The sequence below is a fragment of the Podarcis vaucheri genome (assembly GCF_965113315.1).
Source record: "Podarcis vaucheri genome assembly, chromosome: 2".
In the NCBI taxonomy this organism is placed as follows: domain Eukaryota; kingdom Metazoa; phylum Chordata; class Lepidosauria; order Squamata; family Lacertidae; genus Podarcis; species Podarcis vaucheri.
In genome coordinates, this window is record NC_138760.1 from 41,442,756 (window position 1) to 41,465,253 (window position 22,498).

General features: G+C 40.3%; 2 protein-coding genes across 8 annotated transcripts in view; both read right to left on the reverse strand.

Annotated features, from left to right (window-relative positions):
• TNRC6C (trinucleotide repeat containing adaptor 6C) overlaps positions 1-22,498 on the reverse strand; it is a 117,693-nt gene that overhangs the window by 80,556 nt on the left and 14,639 nt on the right. For 6 of the 7 annotated variants that reach the window (XM_082202987.1, XM_082202989.1, XM_082202984.1 and 3 more), the window contains 2 exons: positions 11,908-12,004; positions 9,474-9,495 (listed from right to left, as the gene is read on the reverse strand). In XM_082202987.1, the coding sequence (XP_082059113.1) occupies positions 9,474-9,495; positions 11,908-11,970 (85 nt within the window). In that variant the 5' untranslated portion in view covers positions 11,971-12,004. Of the gene's footprint in view, positions 1-9,473; positions 9,496-11,907; positions 12,005-21,651; positions 21,692-22,498 lie in introns of those variants that run through there. The other variant, XM_082202988.1, reaches the window with a different exon arrangement.
• Positions 21,434-22,498, reverse strand: part of LOC309527610 (uncharacterized protein) — a gene marked incomplete at its 3' end in the record, with an annotated part of 318,025 nt that continues 316,960 nt past the window's right edge. The window contains exons 5-6 of the mRNA XM_082214428.1: positions 21,652-21,730; positions 21,434-21,553 (exon numbers count right to left, since the gene is read on the reverse strand). Coding sequence (XP_082070554.1) covers positions 21,434-21,553; positions 21,652-21,730 — 199 coding nt within the window. The remainder of the gene's footprint in view (positions 21,554-21,651; positions 21,731-22,498) is intronic.

Genomic DNA, 22,498 nt, shown 5'->3' on the forward strand with positions numbered 1-22,498 from the left:
TGTAGCCACTCTTTTACATGACCAGAGAAGCCTTCAAATTTATGTTCGCTAAATCTTCCAGGGCAATTCCAGCTATTATAAACATATAAACAAGTGGCTTCCTCTAAAAACACCAAAGAGACTAGAATCAGGCATAGAGCAAACAGAATCCATATGTCTGTGTTTACAGACTAACAACAACGGTGCCAGTGTGCAGAGCTGGCTTATTCTATTTGTTGTTTTAGTTGGCAGCTCTTGCTTGAGCCCCCGTTGCCATGGCAACTCTGTGCACAACTCACAATGCACCCAAACGAACTCGGAGCTAAATTAACTTATTGCATGTCACCAATGAGAAATGACTGTTCAGAGGTAATTTTCTGTACTAATATGTAATAGAGTTAACTCTCTAAATTGAATTAAATTAATTAAATGCCACTCCCAGTAAATCAGATTCTATTACATCAATGTTAAAATAAATTAAATGTTTTATTAAAACCACTAATAATATTATGCTATTACTTCATTCATTCAAAATTCTGTACAGTTGATTTTAGACACATGCATGCTTTGCACTAACTAGAATGGTCTGCATTTGATACAGCTCTGCTTACAGCAAATTATGACAAGGAACAGGGCAAAGTTGGTTTCAATCAAATCATCCATGCTATAATACCACTGTTTTAAACATTTTTTTCAAGCTTAAGATGTGGACTCCATATTCTTTCTTTCTTTCTCTCTCTCTCTCTCTCTCTCTCTCTCACACACACACACACACACAGACACACTTTAGAGGGGCAGTTCAGAAAAGATCAAGAACATGTGAAGTAACAACATATAAAGCAAACTTTAAAAAGAGTTACAGAAAAATGTAACACCCTTAGAGGAAGGGGAATTTAAAAAAGGAAATAAAATTAATAAATTCAGAATTCCAATTTGTACAAAATGTTGGCTTTCAATTTACATATTATCATTCCATAGAAATACTTTGGAGTCACTGTGGACAAGGTTCAAAAAGTCATTGGCACATGTTAGGAATCGTTAGGAAACACCAATGAGTACTGTGTAGAGTTACCACACAAGAACTGGAAAAGATACAAAGAAGAGGGGGAAACCCCACACAGCATGGCATCCTATCAATGAAGAGGGAAACCCTGCATATCAGAACCACTCCTTATGAACAATCTAAAAGAGGAATCTTCTGCAAACAGCAGAGGGAGCACACACTATTCTTATGCCTGTGTTGATCCTGCTGATACTGGTGTTACTCAGAGAGGGCGGGGGAGAAGCAATGCTCATTTCATTAAAGGTACAGAAGAGTTAACGTTTCAGTAAAGGAGAAATGTTTAACATCTTTGGCCCTTATTTTCTGCATTTCTTCAAAAACTTTAGGAAAGGAGGTGTGTCAAATGCTTCCCCGTGGAAGGCTTTTAAGAAGCTATGCCCTCTTCCAGGATGCTCCATTCCCCCCCCCCAATTGCTTGCAAGAGGCACTCAGCTGAATATGTTTAATATTCATCAAGCACTTTTTGAGTTCTTTATCCCCACTATTCAGGGAAATACTGTATTTAGATTTAGGCACATTCATGAGACATCTGTTTAAAAACCTTTTTTAAAATTGTGCATCTGAGATGTACTGGATTATAAGAGACACATCCAACCTATCAATTGTGGAGATCATGCCCTTGTATGAACACACTTCCCTTTAAAATATGAGCCTTTTTTGGTCATTGCATCTGTATACAGTAAATTACAGCTATTTACAAACATATGTACCCTTCACAACTGACAAGGTGAATGTATATTAGTCCTCTGATAACTGTTACCTGTGTAGAGAACAATGGAGAGGAGGATGTCCTAATTATTAGAACGCACCTTTTAAAATATGCCTGTTATCATGGGGAATGTGACTTCACATATGAAACTGAACATACAGAAGGTCACCCAGATTCAGAGACCTTGTATGCCTATGGTGCTCAGGATCATGGCCAATGTATTTTTGAAATATGAAATAAACACTCCTTAAAAATTGCAACATGCTTAGAATAATCTTTCCTGTATATCTCAATATACAGCAATCTTCTTTCTTCAAATATTGCAACTTCGGGATGCAGCTATCAGAAGTTGCCCTTCGCATATAGACAATAATCCCTGAGTACATAGATCTCAGCCTATCCCACTCTACCCTATGCCAAAATAAAAATGAATTTTCTAAAACCATTGTGATTTCTAAAATTTCAACTGTTTGGGCACATCACAGCTGGTGTGGCTTAATAAAGTGCACTAGGCAAAGCACATTAGAGCAGAAAAAGTCTTTTATTGCACAGTGAAGTATACACTGTGGGCGGATAAATAACCATAAAGCAGCAGGAAGCTTGATCACAACTATTGTTGAGTAGTTGGGCTAAATTTATATTCTAGCCAGCACAGTGCTATTCTGTGAGATTGATTTTCCTGAATGACCTTTTGGCCCGACACAAAACTTGCAAGCTTTCTCAGCAAATCACTGACGTTTAATGCTTCTTTTCCTTAGAAAAGCAAAGAAAGGCAGGCATAGTATTTTGCTTAATTCAATTCATCAAACAAAACAGAGGAAAGGTGGGGAAAGGCAAGGATGTCGTCTATACCAGGATCACCGGAGGATTTGTGAGAGCTGAGTTATTGAATCTACTATTCCTATTCCACCATTAGGGAATCGGGACTAAAGCTTTTAAGCTTTAAATGTAACCAGAGGGGGAGGGCAAAAAGTGATTCCCACGTTTTTCAGACTGTGGCTTTATCTGAATTTTAAACATTTTGCTAAACTATGATGAGCAATTTTGGAATGGTACCCAACTTGTCACCTCTAATTAGTGAAGATTTATAGCACATCCAGTGTACAGTGGTACCTCAGGTTAAGAACTTAATTTGTTCTGGAGGTCCATTCTTAACCTGAAACTGTTCTTAACCTGAGGTACCACTTTAGCTAATGGGACCTCCCGCAGCCGCTGTGCCGCCACCGTGCAATTTCTGTTCTCATCCTGAAGCAAAGTTCTTAACCCGAGGTACTATTTCTGGGTTAGTGGAGTCTGTAACCTGAAGTGTCTGTAACCTGAAGCATCTGTAACCTGAGGTACCACTGTATTCCTTCCTTAGTAACAAGAAAAAGAAAGATTTGTCTAAGGAGAAGAGGGAGCACTATAACGGAGTAGCTGTCTCTGTTTTTGGTTTTTGGGGGGGTTTTTTGTTCCTCATATTACTTTGTAAGTGGCCTGTACACTGATGGTGTTCTAAAAATGAATAACAACCTGCAAAACTTGCAAAAGAGGAGCTCTTAAACATTCTCTGCAAAGACCATCAGGAAACCCAAGGGGCAGTGAACTCAACAGACTTTCCATGGATCCAACAAATCTAGAACTTTCTTTTATTTGTACTTCACAACCTGAACTAATTAAAAGTTGCTTATCAATAACTAGTTGTTTTTCGTGTGCTGTGAAATGGACACATGGGTTTTCAGTTCCCACAGAGCAACTTAGAGAATGCTATACAGTGGTACCCTGCAAGACGAACGCCTCGCAAGACGGAAAACCCGCTAGAGGAAAGGGTTTTCCGTTTTGGAGACGCTTCGCAAAACGAATTTCCCTATGGGCTTCCTTCGCAAGACGAAAGCCCATAGGGAAATCTCCGGGACAGGGCGTCTTGCCCACTGTCCTCGGACCTCCTCCCGCCGCCAGGCTTCGGAAGGCTGCTCCGAAGCCTGGCGGGGGGCGGAGAGGTTTTTTTAAAAACCCCGGGACAGCGGAGGACTTCTCCGCTGTCCGGGGCGAATTTAAAATGCTGGCGGGCGGCAGCGAAGGCTTTGCTGCCGCCCGCCAGCATTTTAAATTCGCCCCGGACAGCGGAGAAATCCCCCGCTGTCCCGAGGTTTTTTAAAATGCTGGCGTCTTCCCCTTTCTCCCCGGACCTCTTTTGAAGCAAGGGGCGGCAACGCGGAGAAGCGATCTTCTCCCCGTTGCCGCCCCTTGCTTCAAAAGAGGGGACAGAGGGAAAGGCGTGCGCCTTCCTCTCTCTCCCCGGACCCCTCTTGAAGCAAGGGGCGGCAAAGGGGAGAAGCGATCTTCTCCCCGTTGCCGCCCCTTGCTTCAAAAGAGGGGACAGAGGGAAAGGCGTGCGCCTTCCTCTCTCTCCCCGGACCCCTCTTGAAGCAACGGGCGGCAAAGGGGAGAAGCGATCTTCTTCCCTCCGCCCCTTGCTTCAAAAGAGGGGAAGGCTGGCGGGGGGCGAAAATCTTTGTCCCCCCTGGCTGCCTTCCCGGGAGGGCTTTTAAATCGCCCCGGACAGCGGAGAAGTCCTCCGCTGTCCGGGGCGATTTTAAAATGCTGCCTTGGGGGGGGGAGCAAAGACTTCCCCCCCCAGCCTTCAGAAGAGGTCGGGGGACAGATTGTCCCCGGACCTGGTCTGAAGTCGGTTTCCCTAGGAACGCATTAATTGATTTTCAATGCATTCCTATGGGAAACCGTGCATCGCAAGACGAAAAACTCGCAAGAAGAAAAAACTTGCGGAACGAATTAATTTCGTCTTGCGAGGCACCACTGTAGAGACATTGGTTAAGTATTCTTTCCTTCTATTTTGCACATGTCTAAAGAGGTGTAGATTGGGACGCGGGTGGTGCTGTGGGTTAAACCACAGAGTCTAGGACTTGCCGATCAGAAGGTCGGCGGTTCGAATCCCCGCGACGGGGTGAGCTCCTGCTGTTCGGTCCCTGCTCCTGCCAACCTAGCAGTTCGAAAGCACGTCAAAGTGCAAGTAGATAAATAGGTACCGCTCTGGTGGGAAGGTAAACAGGGTTTCCGTGCACTGCTCTGGTTCACCAGAAGTGGCTTAGTCATGCTGGCCACATGACCCGGAAGCTGTACGCCGGCTCCCTCGGCCAATAAAGCGAGATGAGCACCGCAACCCCAGAGTCAGTCACGATTGGACCTAATGGTCAGGGGTCCCTTTACCTTTACCTTTAAAGAGGTGTAGTGAGTGCTGGCCTCTTTACTTGCTTCAAACCACACTGAGAGTTTACAACCTAAAGCATGGATGAGGAACACACTGCCTTCAAAATGTTGTTTGCATACAACTTCCAGCAGACCCAGGCAACATGGCAGGGATAGTGGGTGTTTCAGTAAAATAGCATCTGGAGGGCCACAGGTTCCTCACTCCTAATTTAAAGACACATCTATAGTGTGGGTTGTATGACATCATTTGGATTATTTCTCTATGTAGCCATAAGAAACCTACTGTTGTTCTTCATAATAACTCTTCATGACACAAACTAGCATACCTGGAGCAAGTTGCTGATGTTGTCAGGCAAACAAAGCTACTGAGAATACTGGTATCAAAAGTAGTACTGGAGTGCACTCTCCTTTCTGGGATAATAACCCCTCTGGAAAAGTCAATGAATTTGGCCATGGCTGCTATGGAATGTCCTCTAACATCATATAGAAGAGATTGTCCCAACAACTCATGATAATGTGACACTGAAAATGATCAAGCAGAAAAGTTATTTGTTGGGTCTCCAGAGCAAAGAAAGAGGTTAACATATCTGTGGAAAGCAGCTACTCCTTTCAGTGACCAGAACAGATACCATAAACACCTCTGCGAATCCCTAACATAGTCGATGTTTTGTGGATTGGAATTTTAATACACTTTGGAAGCAAATCTTGGCTAAAAAGCAAGGCATAAATATGAATGAATGAATGAATGAATGAATTAAATTAAAAAATGCATATGCTTTATATCTCATCAACTATATATCTGCATGACTAATCATGACAGAAAATGCAGACTGCAGTAATCAACACATGAATCCTAAGAATTGTAGCAGATAAAGATGACACATTTAGCTCCTTTGAACCTTTTCCGTGTCTAGTTAGACACATGCAAGTTCCTTTCAAATGAACTCTAAACATGTGTACGCTGCAGACAAACATCAAGGAATGAATCTCACCATCATGCTCTGTCCCTGTGTCACTTGACTGGCCATTGTTGGAGACAGAATGCTGAACTGAATATACTTTTAGTGTTATCCAGCAATGCTATGGTATTTGTGTAGAAAGTAAGTCTTTCTTGAAACAGCTCTCAGTTATGCACTGGAACAGTAACATCAAAAGCCGAAAATCTTTTCCAAATAACCTTCTATTGCAAGACGGTACATATATTTATTTTGGATAGTTTGTACATTCTATGCCATGAATGAAAACATTTAGCCATATGAGGCCCCTGTGTAATATTTAATTGGCAGCATGCCACATACACCCACATACAGGAAGAACGTTTTTCTGCTTAACCAGTCACTCCTTCCTGAGACTACAGGAGACAATGTGGCTAAGTAAGCAGTAGTTGGTGTTATTTTACACCAAACTATACCTAACAGGATATGCAAATCCACTTTCTTTCAAAGCACAGTATGAAAGTTAACTGTTTTCTGTTGTTGTTTTCCATTAGAGAGAGAAAAATACAGCAGGGGTCCCTGTTGAAAAAGATAAAAGTATTTTTGAGAAGAACCAAGAATCAATCAGAATTTTCTATCAGGTTGGGGGAAGAAAGGTATCCAAGCTAACTGGGATCTCTCAGGATGACTTCTGCTGCTGGCTCCACCATCTTCCTAAAAGTCCCATCAATTAAAGTAAACTGGGCAGGGCTGGGGAAAGATACAGACACAGAGCCACTATCATGGTTATCAAGATGTAATTCCCTGAATGTTGTGCTCCTGAAACTTTGCCATCAAGGGACAACAGGTTTGCTGAAGTGAATGAAACAAAGCAGGAGGACTGAATATTGGAACTACTATTTGTTCCTGCTAAACAAACAGCTTACTGTTCCAGATGGAGAGAGAGAAAGATTTTGATGTTGATTATCTATTGGTCAATGGAGTCTAAGAAGTCACCCTGGTACAGATTTATCGTAACACCTCACGTGATCAGCCTAAACATCTTCAGAAACTTTTTGATTCATTCCTGTTTAAGAATAGTATTTCTCCACCCATTTTCTTTGTAATGATGATGCAAAAAGATGCATGACAGTGACAGTGAAGGGAACTTTCCCAAATTACTTGACATGGAGCAGTGGGAAAGAATCATTCCATTGTCCTCCAAGTCTAAAAGGCTGTCAACCGCCACCATATTTTTGAAGCAAAATCAGGAACACTGATTGCTACTTCTGAACTCAAGTCTTGACCTCACTCTGAAATGCTAACCTGAAGCAGGGCTGTGTATATTTCTATGTATTCTATGCAAGTGAAGAAGAAACATAGACTCTAGCACTGGATACAGAATTATTCTTATCTTTGTAGGGAGCATTTTTAGTCTCATGACTGCAAATGCATGCTTGAAAATGCATGGTAAGATATGATGAAACCTCAAAACCCAAAGGTGTGGTTAAATAAGATTTCTAGTGGGCAAGACTTCAGTATTACATGTAGGCTCAGGGGTACGGGACGTTATTACATGTAGGCTCAGGGGTAGGGGACGTTTTTCAGCCATATTCCTTCACGGAATCTTCCAGGTGTCACATATGCAAAACAAAAGAGAACATGTCTTAAAAACACCTACCTACACACTCCCTGAATCTGGAAGAGAAACATTGCCTTACACAATGGGTGGGGGTAGAGAAGGCCTACATTCACTTCACAGAAGGTGATGCCATGATTAAAAATTTCTCACAGCCCCTGTTACCATCTCCTTTGTAACTGCCTCTCTGGTATCTTCAAATTGTAGACACCAAAAGCAAAAGAAGCCCAGAGAGAAACAACATTGCATTGAACCTTGGGGTTCCTTCCAATTCTATGAAACACAGAAAGAGGAAAGGGGACTTGGAAATGTCAAGGGAGTTGGAAAGGAAGGTTTGCCTCATCATGGCAAGACAGGAGGGAAGACCATGAGAGAGGGGTGACAGAAGCTGGATTAGGATGTGGGCCCAGTAGCTGGTAAGAGGTGGGAATACATGCTGGAAGTGGATTGGTTCCGCTTCCTGTAAAAAAAAAAAAAAAGCCACAGGAAGGGCAACAGAGGCATACAGCCTCTTCCCTTCGCCTGGCAACACCTAATCAAGGCACCTTTATTTGCTCCTGTTTTACATAAAGTGGAGCTGAGGTGTGAACAAAGATGCTCTGATTTGCTAGGTATTACCAATCAAAAGTGAGAGGCTAAATGGAGAGCTAATGGATCCATCAGCCTCCTCAAGGCTTTTCTCTAGCGATTTGTTAGTGGTTGTTTTTCCTGGAAGGCTACAAAGGCAAGGCCGGATGCATAGACAGCTGGTCACACTTCTCTCTTTTGATAAAAAACACAAAAGTATACCTAAAGACACACGGTACTTTAAAAGCCACCTATGGCTATGTGAGCAAGGAGTTTCGATTATTATATCATGGGGGAGGGGACAGGCAGAGAGTTGGCTTGTTTGGAAAGGGTGCTGCCCTCTTTGACCATAGGCAAGTCTTCCCCAAGAAACTGAGGGTGCCGTTCATAGGGTTTTCTAAATTTACCGTAATAAGAACTAAGGGTTGTGACTGATCCAGTCACCTAGTCAGAGTCATGGTTCAGAAAGGCATATGAATTCAACTGCAAGTCCACTCCAGCAGTTTGGCAGGAGAATTTTAGAAAATAAGCATATACCTGTGCAAATGTGCTTACTTCACAGCACAGATATGTGTCTTTCTTGGCACGGAATTTTCATTACTATTTTTAATGTGGCTTGAAGCTTCAAGGCCTTTTTAGATATAGCAGCTATGTAAGTGACAAAAGAAACACTGTGTGCCTTTAGTCCCTTGCTAAGAGAGTAGAGGAAAATACCTTATTATCCTTCTCATCTCTGTGGCTCACCCCAGTGACTGTAGGGAAGAGCTTCTGCTCAGAGAAGGTGATCCAAGCAAGATTTGTCTCAGTACTGATGTCAACTCCTCAAATACGAAGCCTCCAAGATAGGGACTGAAACCACATTTTGAAGCAAGTTTCATTCCCTGGCTAGTACAGTGGTACCTCAGGTTACAAGCACCTCAGGTTACAAACACTTCGGGTTACAGACTCCGCTAACCCGGAAGTAGTACCTTGGGTTAAGAAGTTTGCCCCAGGATGAGAACAGAAATCGCACTCTGGCAGCAGCAGGAGGCCCCATTAGCTAAAGTGGTACCTCAGGTTAAGAACGGTTTCAGGTTAAGAACGGACCTCCGGAACGAATTAAGTTCGTAACCAGAGGTACCACTGTATGCAAACTATAGTTAGCAGGAACCATGGTTTGCCCAATTCAGATATCATGGCAAACTATGGCTATCTCAAACCAGAGAAGGGAAGGAGGAGGAACTTGCTCATGATGCCTGAATTAAGTGTATGTCTGCGAGCTTAAAACCAGTATCACAACAGTCTAAAGACTGCACACACAATGAAATAGTTCAATGCCTATATTCTGCATTGAAATGACAATTCTAAATAATTGCAAGCAATGAATATTTTATAAGGAATCAATTATTCAATTACCTTTGGTTTTTTGTTCAGCAGCCTGAAAAACAAAAAGAAAAAAAGTTGTTAGTAGCAAGATTTTTACTGAAGACATCTGTGAAAAGCATCTTGCAATCAACCACACCATATATAAAATATAACCAAATATGGCTTGTTCAACAGTTTAGAATACACAATTTTTTGAAGAATAGAGGAGGACAGAGCTGTTGTTTTTCCATAGCCTTTTACTGGCAGCAGAACACCTGAAGTATATTATAGTGCTTACTTTTCTTCTTGGTGGAACAAGAAGAATGAAGTCTTACAGATGCAAGCAGTAAGGTGTTTAGGACTGCAACCAAACAATAGTAGAACTAGGCTTCAGCACAAAAGGGCAATCACTTCATAGCTATCTCTTCACAAAAACACTACTTCCTTGAGAGATCTCAACATTTAGGAGCACATATATGAGGAATGTGAGCTGTGACCAACCCTCGCTCTCTGGCACATGCATGTATACATTTTTGCAATAGTTTATGGCATAAAAAACATTTGTTTATGTGCATATAAAAATGTGTATTCTACTTGGGAAGCCACTATATTTCTAAGTTAAAATTTCTTACATCTTTTCCTCTAGAAGTTTGTTCATTTTAACTCATGATTCTGCTTTAAAGTGAAAGCAAAGATGGGCCCTCAGCAGCATAAGTCAACTTACAGGTATAGTTTGATAAAACAAATTGCTGCTTTACCACTTAAGAAATGAATGTACAGAACATATGCTACAAAGTTTATTTTGAATATGTGTTATAATTTACAGACTACCTATGTATAGTCACTACTAAGGCAGGCAGTATTAAGCTTTGAAATATGAACATCACCCATAATGATACATTATGAAATAAGGCACTTCAGGATATTTACAGAGAACTCTTGGCACTAATCACACAAGCAGTTAAATAATTACATGAACTGAGCAATGAAAATAGTTTAGAGTGTCAATGAAAGAATTAGACTAAGTAATGTAATATTTTTATATCTTGAAAATATACAAGGTAAAACAGGAGCAGGTGGTGCTGTGGTCTAAACCAGTGGTCTAAACCACTAAACCTCTTGGCCTTGCGGATCAGAAGATCGGCGGTTCGAATCCACAGTACAATCTACAAGTACCTTAAATGAGTATATTTGCAAATAACCATTATTCTATTGAAAGAAATTGACTTGAAACTGCCTTAAATGCAATAAAATGGCTGTAAGTTGCTTGCAAATCAGAATCACAGAAAGAATTTTATGAGCAGTTTAAATATATTAAGTTTTGGGTGGAAAAAGTAGATACTAGAGGTGTTAAAGGTTAACATTTTTAATGCCTAGTCTCAAAAGAGCTACTTAAAATACATCCAAATGCTTGGACATACTCAGTGGGTATTCTGGCTCCCCCTTCTCTTTGAGCAAATGACTGTGAGGCCAGAATTCCAGGGCCACGTATTTCAAAGAGCCTCCTGAGAGAAGTGTGTCTGGCCCCTTGCTCCCTGAGTTTAAGTGGGCGGTGAATTCGCTTTTATTTAAGCAGGCTTTTGTAGGTGTCTGATTTTATCATACATTCCGCTACTGATTTACATTGATGTTTTTTGTTGTAATTCATTACGATTTTAGACTGTGTTTTCGTTTATGTGTATCACACTGATATATTTGAAATCTACCTGAACCCTCTGGTAAAAACAGTGGGGCAGAAACATGTTTATTATCATCATGCTCATCACCCTCATCACTACAAGTTGCTCCCGAAAATTTCCTCCATTTGGTCTGTGGCATGGGGGCTGCTGCTTTTTGAGAAGCTGAAGCCCAAATCCTGAACCTTCCCCAGGCATGTGGAACTAGCTGCACAGTTCTTTATACCCTGGCAACACGTGTTACTAAAATATTGTTCATAATTAAACTACAACTTATAAACTGAATTTGAATGAAAGAAAAAATCCTTAATTATACATAATGGTCTATAGACCAAGTATTTAAAAAATGGGCTATACTGATCTAGCTTCAAGCCCTGTTTCAGGATAGAAACAGCCTTTGTCACTCTAATGGGGATTGGATAGAAGGAGTGAAAGCCTATTGGTTTTTCTGGACCTCTCAGCAGCCTTTGATAGCATCAACCATGGGTTTCTTTTGGAACAGTTGTCTGGGCTAGGTTTAGGAGGCCTCTGGCCCCTCTTGGATAATAAATATGGGGATTTCTAATCCAATTATAGTAAAAGCATTTTCTTAGATGCACAGATGCATAGATCACATGGTATATTTCTGCCTGTTAAAAGAAATGTGACAAAAACCAAATATATGCATAAAATTTGGTAGCTTTTACAAATATTGATCACAGACTATGGGACTATATATAAAATCAAATCCAAATAATTAATCCAAGACACACTGGTGAAATCACCCTAAAATATTAAAATTACATCATTAAAGAGACATTCAAACAAACCTTTTTCTGAGCACCTTCCTTCTTTTTCTTTTCTTCCTGCTTTTTCTTTTTCTTTTCTTCCATCAAATGTTCCTCTTCTTGTGTTTGTTCTTTCTCCCTGTTTAAAATGGGAGAATGGTAACTGTTTTAGAGAGGGTTGTTTTACACAAAAGCTGTAAATAAGCCTGAGTGATATCCAAAGCTGCTAATATTTAAATGCATTTTATACTACAATGTGTATTTAAAAAATAATAATCAGTAACCCACAACTCTTTACTACTGTAACAAACAACATTTAGAAAGAATTGGCATTAATTAATAACCCTACAAAAGCAATCAAAATTTCCAAGTCTTACAAGAGGCATTTCCTGTATGTTCCATACGTCTTCAATTGTTCTGCATATACCACAGATGAGACCAAATATAGTATGAGCAAATGTCTCAAGCAACAGGGCTTTTCTTTCCCCTCTCTCCATTCCACTACAGTACTCCACATCTGCTCTGAATGACTGGGGGACCCTCCAAAGCATATTTTAGGGGTGTACGGGGAGTGGAATACAGTACCTACAACTTATTAAGTGAACACTTGAGAAACATTAAAGATACACACTTGAAACTCTTTTTAAAAAGTCTCACTAGATTGGTAAGAAACCTGATGCAAAAACCCATAAAAACCTAACCCTAATAAATAATAGAAAAATAGTATTAGAGGGATTGTGTTGTTGTTTAGTCGTTTAGGCAAGTCCAACTCTTCGTGACCCCATGGACCAGAGTACGCCAGGCACTCCTGTCTTCCACTGCCTCCCGCAGTTAGAGGAATTAATCAGAGGGATTAATAAATGACAAATTAGCAAAACTTGCAGCTAAAAACTAGTAACTACATCTTTAGTGGGGATGTAGGTGCAAATTTCACTAAAAATGCAAAAGGACTAACATTTCATTACAGTTGGAATAAGTAGCTGATGGAACAAAGGTAGTGGAGGTGAGGAGATGTATTCTAATTTTATTTTGAAGAATAATTCTATACTTTTTTACATTTTAAAAATCACTTAAGCTCCATTTGTTTTCTGTACTGTATTTGAACTTAAAATATTAGAGTTATGAGTAATTGAACATAAAAAGGCCAAGGTTCAGTCACACTGTATCTCCAGAGAGGGTTCAAAAATTACACATAGGCAAGCCAATCCACTCTACAATTTAATTTCAGGCCAAGAATTTTGGCTTTACTGGGCTGCAGATCAAGCTAAATGTGTTAAGTATGCTAAAAACTCACACATCTTCCGCACCATCAAGCTGTTTTTCAATAGGTACGGTTACAGCTTATTTCCCAACGCTTTTCCAGCAGGTAACAATAGCAATCTCTCTCATGGGCACTGTGCTACAGTTTGTAAATTGGCAAATTTGAGAAAATAGGCAGGAAGTCTGTCACTCTTCTGTCATTTTTACCCAGTGTCAGATATCCAGCATACAAAATCCTGACCCATTGTGATAGCAGATGAAGCTTTTGACCCTACACCATAGTTCTGTACAAGCAAGATCAATGAACTGTGAATTATGTTGTTACGCAGCCAGCAACTACGAACTCTGCTAAAAATAAGCCTCTCTCAAAGCAGAAATTTGTTCAAGAGTTAATTATCTGTCTTTTTTCAAGTATAACCTCAGTGTGAAGCTTTTTAAATGGAGTATTTGGACAGTACAAAGAGAGTACTGAACAGTATATTCATGCAGAAATTTGAAAATATTACACACACACACAGAGTATGTGGCCAAATTTGAAGCTAAACATTTTTTTAAAAAAGTATTTATTAGTAACTCACTGAGGAACATGGGGACACACTCCTGTTTAGGATACAAAGGGATGTGTCTTAGATCAGGTAAGGAGAACCTGTGGCGCTCAAAGATATTGATGGACTACAACTTCCCTGACCATGCTGGCTGGCATTGATGGGAGAAGTCCAATAACATCTGGAGGACCACAGGTTTCCCATCCATCTTAGATGGCAAAATGTAGTCTTTTTTACTACCTTTAACACTGCAATCAAGAGGTTTGGGAACTACAGCTCCCAAAGTAGCTTTAACCTTGCCTTTTGTGTTTTGGGAATATTTTAACTCAAACTGTAACTGTGACAAAAGCTGTGGAGGAACAAAAGCAAATGTAGGGGGGCTGCTGTTTGCTATGCCAGGAAAAGAGCCAGTGTTTGTGTGTATGTTTGTGTTACAATCATGGCTAAAATCACAGAAAAAACTTCGTAGACTTGGATCACAGAGTAACTCTTGGATAGTTAAAACGTGAATGTACGGACAGAAAAACCCTGCAAAGAAAACCATAGCTTGAAGGTTTCGTTTATTTATTGGGGGGGGGGGCTGCCCAGCAGCTGTCAATTTCAGAAAGGGTTTGAAAATTAAAACTGTGTACAGTTCTAGTTACCTCACCTCAAAAAAGGATATTGCAGAACTGGAAAAAGGTTCAGAAAAAGGCAACCAAAATGATCAAGGGGTTGGAGGAACTCCCCTATCAGGTAAGTACATTTAAGGCTTTTTAGTTTAGAAAAAGAAGCAAGTAAGGCAAAGAAGACAGAGGTGTATAAAGGTACTCATGGTGTATAGGAAGGATACCTTTAAAGGTGGATTAGACAAATTCATAGGGGATATACATGTCAGTGGCTACTAGCCACAATGGCTGTGTTCTATCTCCACTGTTGGAGATATATTCAGAGTCAGACTCACTTGCTGGGAATCACTAGTGTGGAGAGTGCTACTGCACACAGGTCCTGTTTGTGGGTTTCCCATAGGCCAGAGGTCTGCAACCTAAGGTCCAAGGGCCGGAAGCGGCCTATGACCCACCCCCGAACTGAGCCGCCCGCTTGGCGAGTCCCCGCGCGCTGCGCTAAACCATGTGATAAAAACGCTGTCTAAAGTCTGTAGCATACACATAACTTGTCAATATGGATGCTCACACAAAATAAGGAAAGGCAAATGTCACTGCTGGAGTGTGGCAAAGCTTTTAAACCAGTGGTGGCCAAACTTGGCCCTCCAGGTGTTTTTGAACTACAACTCCCATCACCCCTAGCTAACAGGACCAGTGGTCAGGGATGATGGGAACTGTAGTCCCAAAACAGCTAGAGGGCCCAGTTTGGCCACCACTGTTTTAAACATTGTGGGTTTACTGAAGTCATCCTATTAGTGCAAGGATTTCTGTCTTGCACCCCCCAAATCTGTTCTAGGGTTTTTTCCAATCCTCTAGAGAAGATGGGAGGGAGGACAGGAAAACTCTTTAGGTTTTTTAAAGACATCATTTCACTGTAACTTATCACCGCTCAAATATGCACCTCTACTTCATACCTATCTACACAGAAATAGGCTATCAGAAAAAAAATGACACCGATTTCTTCCTCTGCTATATTGGCTGGAGGCTCACATGTCTGCTAGTAGGGGTGCTTTTTTCCCATCTCTCACAAATTAGAAGATTCACTTTTGCCACATACTAACTGCATCTCATGAAGGAGAGTTACACTAGAAATACTGCCCCACCCCCCAAATAGTTGATCTCAACCAACACACAACTGTTATTCTTTAGTCTAATGCTTACACTTTATTTTATTGAAAGGAATCTGTTGTATACTTCTGTTTCATGAGGGATGATCAATTGATGACCCATAGGCAAAAGCCGTGAAACTCCCCGCCCCCAAAAGATGAACTTAACAAAGTGCTGAAAAAATAGTACAGTTTATTTACAAAACATGAATGCTTAATTTTGACCCCACAGAATACTGTGGATCTACCCAATAACTACCAGCTTCATATTCTGTTTAAAATTTAAAATTTGGGTACCTGTCTTCAACTAAATAATCCTTGAATGTACATACTGTATAGACAAAGAGAGAAACTGTGTCCTTCTAGCACTGCAGTGAGAATGTTACAGTGTAAAAGGCACTTGGAACAAAGTTCCAGCTATAATGGTAGTTGAAGACAACCTAAAAAGAAAATCTAGTAATTGGCTCATGATAAATTGTTCCATAAGCAGGTGTTCAGGAGGTTTCTCCAAGGGTGTTAAAGCAAGACTCCTTTCTGTTCCAAATCCAGATAGATGCAGAAAGGCTGCATTTTAAAGCATCCATAAAGGGAAAAGAAGGGAAAGAGCCATTGATTTGTGGGTTGTAGTCCTATATCCTGCTTTCACTATAACTCTCGTGCAAAATGCTTCTGCCAGATAATAAAGAAAAGACTGGGATTCATAATTAAAATGTGAGGTTGCATGGCAGTTTTGATGTTGGGTGTTTCAAAAGATGAAGTACACACATATGCAGCCAGCGCAGCTGACAAGTTTGAAAGTGTGAGAGAATTCCAAGCAAGACCTGATCAAAGGAACGCCTACAAACACATTAGCCTTTTCTTAAAAAAAAATTAAAGAAATGATTCTTCACTACTACAAACACCAGCCAAAGATATTAAAACCTTTGCTAAAATTGTCGTTGGTATTTCTGCTCTCCAGATGACTACTGAAACAGCGTTTAAAAGGCTGAAACTCATGTTCTCCATCAGTTGTTAAAAGTTACTGGTTCAAATATCACACAAGGAGAAAATCAAAGAATTGTATGTCTTAAGTGTTTCTTCAAATTCTTCTTTCAACTGCAGCCCAATAATGTTGGTCTGGATGCCTCTCCAGATAGCGCCCCCTCTAACTTTAGGAGACTTGATTACTTGAGTGGATTTTATCTTATTGTAATATTAGATTCGTGTCTGTTATTGTATATCTGCTTGTGCAGTCCTCCATAACTGAAGTGAACATGCTGCTAGGGGACAACTTTAGAAATACCAGTAGACCAACTGGTAAAATATGTATGCTCTAGAAGGTAAATGATCCCCAAACCCCTAAACCAGTGGTTCCCAATAGGGAGTCTGCATAACCCACCCAGGGGGTCTGGGGCACCAGTTACATAATGTATGGAGGGAAATGTGACAGTTATGCAATGGGTAGGAGAGATAGGGAATTTTCCAGCAGCTATAGCTAGAGAGGTACACCTGGCTCTTTTGTTGCCCACAATTAGATTTCAGCAGTTATTTGTAGTTCTGGCTCTTAGAGGTTTTTTAAATTGATTGTGTTAAAATCATTTCTGCAGTTTCAATGTATTTTATCTGACTGTGTTGTATTTTAGAAATAAACCACCAAGTTATCCATTCATGTCTAAGTTTGGCTCTAATTGAATGGTGAGTGGCTTGAAGGGAATGCTCCAGTCCTCTCCATACCTTATTCCCCTACTTTCCCTGCCCCGTTTACCACTTCTCATCCCCGGATGATACTCCCTAGGCAAAATCACAGGGCAAGATGTGAAAAACCCTCCCCTGTCTCCTGTTCCTCCAAACAGCATCCAATCCCTGACAAGGTAAGAAACATTCACTGCTTGATTTCATGGCCTTTGGGGATGTGAAGGTCCCACAGGGATACATCTTGGCCCTCATGAAATTCAGCATGTACACGAAAGCCCTGCAAAAGGTTGTTCAGTCATTTGGAATGTGGTACCATCAATATGATGATACCCATCAATCTCTCCCCTCCTTTCCATTGCATTTCAAGGAGGCTGCAGAGTGCCTCAACTGCTAGCTGTGGAAGGAAGATCACTTATTTCCTCCAGGGTGTCCTGCAGTGGTAGATGAACCACCTCAACACTGTCCCAATATGTGAAGCAACTTTCATGTCCTCACAGAAACAAACAACAGAGAGACACTTACGCTAAAGAAAGCAGAAGCTCACAGTCAAGGACATCACTGCAACAGAGGCTAACCTTGATTATAATGACAGGTTTCTAGAAGTGGAAAGCAGGTTTTTCACCCTCACAGCTCTGTATTACACTGCAGCCCTTTAACCCACAGGAACCGAAGGAGAGCTCAATGAGAACAAAGCCTACTTGCACAACTTCTGCTGCAGGTTCAGTTTGTTTGTTAGGCTTAGAGATGGGAAGGCACAGAAAAAAATCACAGGAAGATTTGAAGTGAAACTTCTCCCACCATTTTTTCCAAATTTGTCCCCACTGGGGGAAAATTGGGGGAGGGGGATTGGATTATGGAATATTTTCTTTTTCAAATGATGAAAGGCATGTTTAAGACAAGGTGTAACAGGAAGCCTTTTTGTCAGACTGTATTATAAGATCCAGTATAGGATCATTACAATTCATGTACACTGGAGACAAGCAAATCCTGAGTTGTACAATGAGAGTACAACTCTCAGTGTTTTGTAGTAAACTACAAAACAAGTTGCACACTTAGGGCTTGACGTTGGAAAGTGACTTTCAAACGTTGCAGAATACAGAGTTAGATCTGAATATGTGTACAGATGGATCCTGAATATCCACATAAGGATCAGATCATGCAGTTACACCCACTTCTTGCCCCTTTAAAAAAAAATCATTGTGCATGAATACTCAAGTCTTACAACCATTCTAAGACTTGCTAAAGTACTCTAGCCTGTTGTTGGAAGATTGTCACCCACTGACTTAAATTCATATTTTGCAGATACTGTAAAGATATCTAGATATAACTCATAGAATAATAGAATCACAGAATTGTAGAGTTGGAAGGTACCATGAGGGTCATCCAGTCCACCCCTGCAATGCAGGCATCTTTTGCCCAATGTTCCTCAAACTGTTTTGTTATTCTGACCTGCAATTTCTTGCTTATTTTGTTAGATACAAAGCATTTAATCACAACTTTTTCATCCTTAGGCTCATCATCTCTGAACGTGCACTAGGTAATGGACCCAGCATGTCCTTTTTTCCATTACACATACTCCTAAAACCTTACTTAAATATAGCTACTGTATTCCACATGAATCTGGAAACAACTATTTTCCCTTTCAAAATATTAATGCATAAAGTTGTAATTCAAAAGGGCTGGGCTGTAGGATAGAGTGAATTCCTGCTATTTTGTACTTATTAGCAGAATTTATTAACCTGCCTTCTCAAGAGCAACAAGTCAGGTAACAACAAACAAACAAAATACAAAACTGCAATCCATAAAAGCAATTTATTCAGAAGATAAAAATAAAATCAAGTAATTTAGGTGGCATTAAAAACTCAAGACAACAGGCCTTTGCTTGACAAAGCATGACATAAACATGTCTTAGGAAGGAAGTCTACAACCAGGGTATCGTTACTGAGAAGACCTTCTCACCAGTAGCCATGTACTGTATGTCACTTCAGAAGATAGGGCACACAGAGGACCTCTCACAACATTTTTAACTTATTAGGGAAATGCCTCAGTTTTAGCTGTAGTTGAGTGTATTTGGAAAGGAAGGATCTGACTAAACATTAAGAAGAACTTTCTGGCAGTAAAAGCTGTTCAATAGTGGAAAGGGCTCCCCCAGGAAGTGGTAGACTCTCCTTCCTTAGAGGTTTTTAAGCAGAGGTTGGATGGCCATCTGTCATGTATGCTTTAGTTGACATTCTTGCATTGCAGGGGTTTGGACTAGATGACCCTCCGGTTCCCTTCCAACTCTTCAATTCTATGATTCTAGGAATATTTCACTAGAGATGGCCAAATACTAAAATTATAGGATCTAATCTACTGTCTCCAATGTTAGTTTCTCTACACATATTCATTTGTTTATTTAAAGCAGTACTTAACTAGCTTCAAAACATTACTAAATTAGAATCTCTCAAAGCTAATCAGAGAACCACAAACATTTTCCTCTTGATTAAAAATACAATGTGATTTGAATACCACCAAATTAATGTATTAGTGATAAGTATAAGAGGCATAAGTGTAATTCACAATGAAACACTATTTTTTCTAAATACATGTTTCTGACTTTAATAGCTCAATCCTATTCATGAAGTTTACTTTTAATTCTAAGGTATTCAATGGGAAGTACTCCCAGGTACATTTGTATAAGCAGCTCAAATTAAGTCAGAAAAGGATACTTTTGTTTTTTAAAAAATAGAGTTCAGTTTTCAGAACTGTTTTACATAATGACATTTCTAAATACATGCACTTAAATAAGCTTAAAATAATAGAACTGACTATCCAAGTGGTCTATCAAACAGTAGCTTCTGCTGACACATCCCATGTGTAATCATCTAGCAGTGAAATGAAAGGATAATACCTAAGGTTCTTCAGTGTTCATGAAGTTATTTTTAGAACTGTGATTACAAAGGCATTGATAAAACCCTAGTATATGTTACACATTCCTCCTCTGTTTGTTTATTTTGAAACACAGAAACGAAGCATTGGCTGAAAGATGAAAGAGACCACTGAACATGGAGATTTCCTTCCTGTTTGCCACTGTTGTGTCAAATGTGCCTTGAAACTGTGAACAAAAGCTTTACCATGCTACCAAATTTAGAATGGTGTTTAAACTGCTATAATCTACTGGCTTACAGACATGGAAGTTGTGTACATGCAAGGGCTTCAGTAATCATTTCAATGGCAAGAGCACTGGCTACAAGCAGAAAGTTGCCTCCTCCACTATAACAAATGAGCAAGGCAGAATACATGACAGCAATATCACAGTACACCTGTGAAAGTCTGAATCAGAGAGGATAGAGCAATGTATGTATAAATTGGATAATTAAATGTCACTACATTGATTATGAGACACCACACTGAGATGTCTACACTAAAGCAGGGGTGGGGAGTCTGTGGCCCTCCAGATGCTATTGGACTCCAACTCCCATCATCCCTGACCTTTGGCCATTCTGGCAAGGGGTGATGGAAGTTGGCAGTCCAGTATCATAAGAGAAGAAAGCACAGGTTCCACAGCCTTGAACTATCCTATCCCTCCCTGTAGGAAGAAGTTCTAAAAATAATAAACAAACATATATTGGCTAAAATTGAACTCATATATATTCCTATGTCTTCACCCAATCTTTCACTACTTTGTCACCCCTCTTTCATCAGCCTATTCTAGCCAATTCCTCCCAAAGATGTACATACACAATCAGAAGAAGTGCCAATCAAACCCCACCACCAGGTCTCTTGTATCCCATCTATGCCTTCTTCTTCATCTTCCTACTATAACCATCATATCACACATTCAACTCTTACCCAATCCTTTGCCCAGCCTCTCCTGCAACACAGCTTAGTACGTCAACTATTTGACATCACCCTCCAACATGAGAGAGGGATGAAAAATGAGTGTGTGCGCACTGTCCCACACTTTGCCCAATAGGTCACTGATTCCATAATCCCCTTTCTACTATTGGCTTTGGCAATCCTGGCCTCTTGTCAGCATTTCCATCTACATACCACTCTAGAAATTTCCTTCATCACTCCCAACTATACGCTATCCTCTTTGGGATCCAGTGAGCAATACATATTGTTAATACATAGTGGAAGACATACTATCTTTGCACTACCAAAAGAAAACTGGCCATGAATGTTCATAGCTGATGTCTACCCTAACATCTGGTCATACCTACTGAGAATCAAGAAACATAGCAGTAGTTCAAAGCAATCAGCTGCTGTAAACTTAAGCTTTCTCAGGGAATTTTATTTTTGTTTCAGTGTATTCCGCCAAAAGATGGAAGCACTAAAACAGCTTGTTTTCCCCCATCTATTTCCTCTGAAATGGCTGAACCATTACCCTGAAACTTTCCAAAACAAGTTTAGCCTGAGGCAAGAAGCTGGCACAGAATGCTTCTCGGACTGAATGGTTTACGTTTGGCAAATTAAACTGAAAAGAGGGATATTATAGGAGGAAGAAATGTAACTCAATGAAAGAGAGCTAACTCTTCCTTGTGAGGGATTTCTCAACATAGAAGAAAGTCTTACACAATTAATTAGGTCATTGATGAACACTGGAGTCTCTTCAAAAGGATGCCAATGGTGAGGTTGTACCCATGCTATAATTCTGAAAAAACAAAGCAATAGATGACTAGCCCAGCTTCCTGAATCTCAGTTTTCATTTTTAAAAAGTATATACATATTATCACATAATGCTTGAAAGAGACTCCCAATAGTTAGGAGGCAGGGCATCTATGACTCAGTACAGCATCAATGTTCTAGCCCTTTAATGACTAGCAAAACCTAAATAAATTATTTTAACACCCTCACACCCCACAAATGTATGCAAAACTTGCTCAGTGTGCTAAATTTATAAATGGTGATAGATCTCAACCTTACTTGGCAGGGAGCTGATTACCTGGGAGTAGAACTTCTTCTTTTTTTGTAGCATGGCTAAAAGGTGGATATGCACGTGCTCCAATACGAGCCATAACTAATGCAAATTCCTCATTTCCAGCAATTCTCCCATGCAGAAGCTGTTATAAAGGGCAAGCCTGTTAGCTAGACTTGCATGAACATGGAATGATTAAGTAAAAATACATGCTAAAAGAGGTATTTGGACTGAAAAGGGAGGCATTAGAATCTTCCACACTTGTATTACTCTGAAAGAAAAGAGCCCCCATTTTTCTTGTCTATTCTTCTCTTTTGTCGTCCCACCCTCCCCATGTTCTGCCTCCATAGCTGAATGATAGTTACTGGAAACCATAGGAAGGGAGAGGGCCCTTGTGTTCAAATCAGCCACTGTGAGTACAAGACGCTGGGTTAGGTGGTCCATTGGCCTGGTCCAGCAGGGCTCTTCAAGTCTTTTCAAGAGCAGTCAACAGCAGCAGCAATT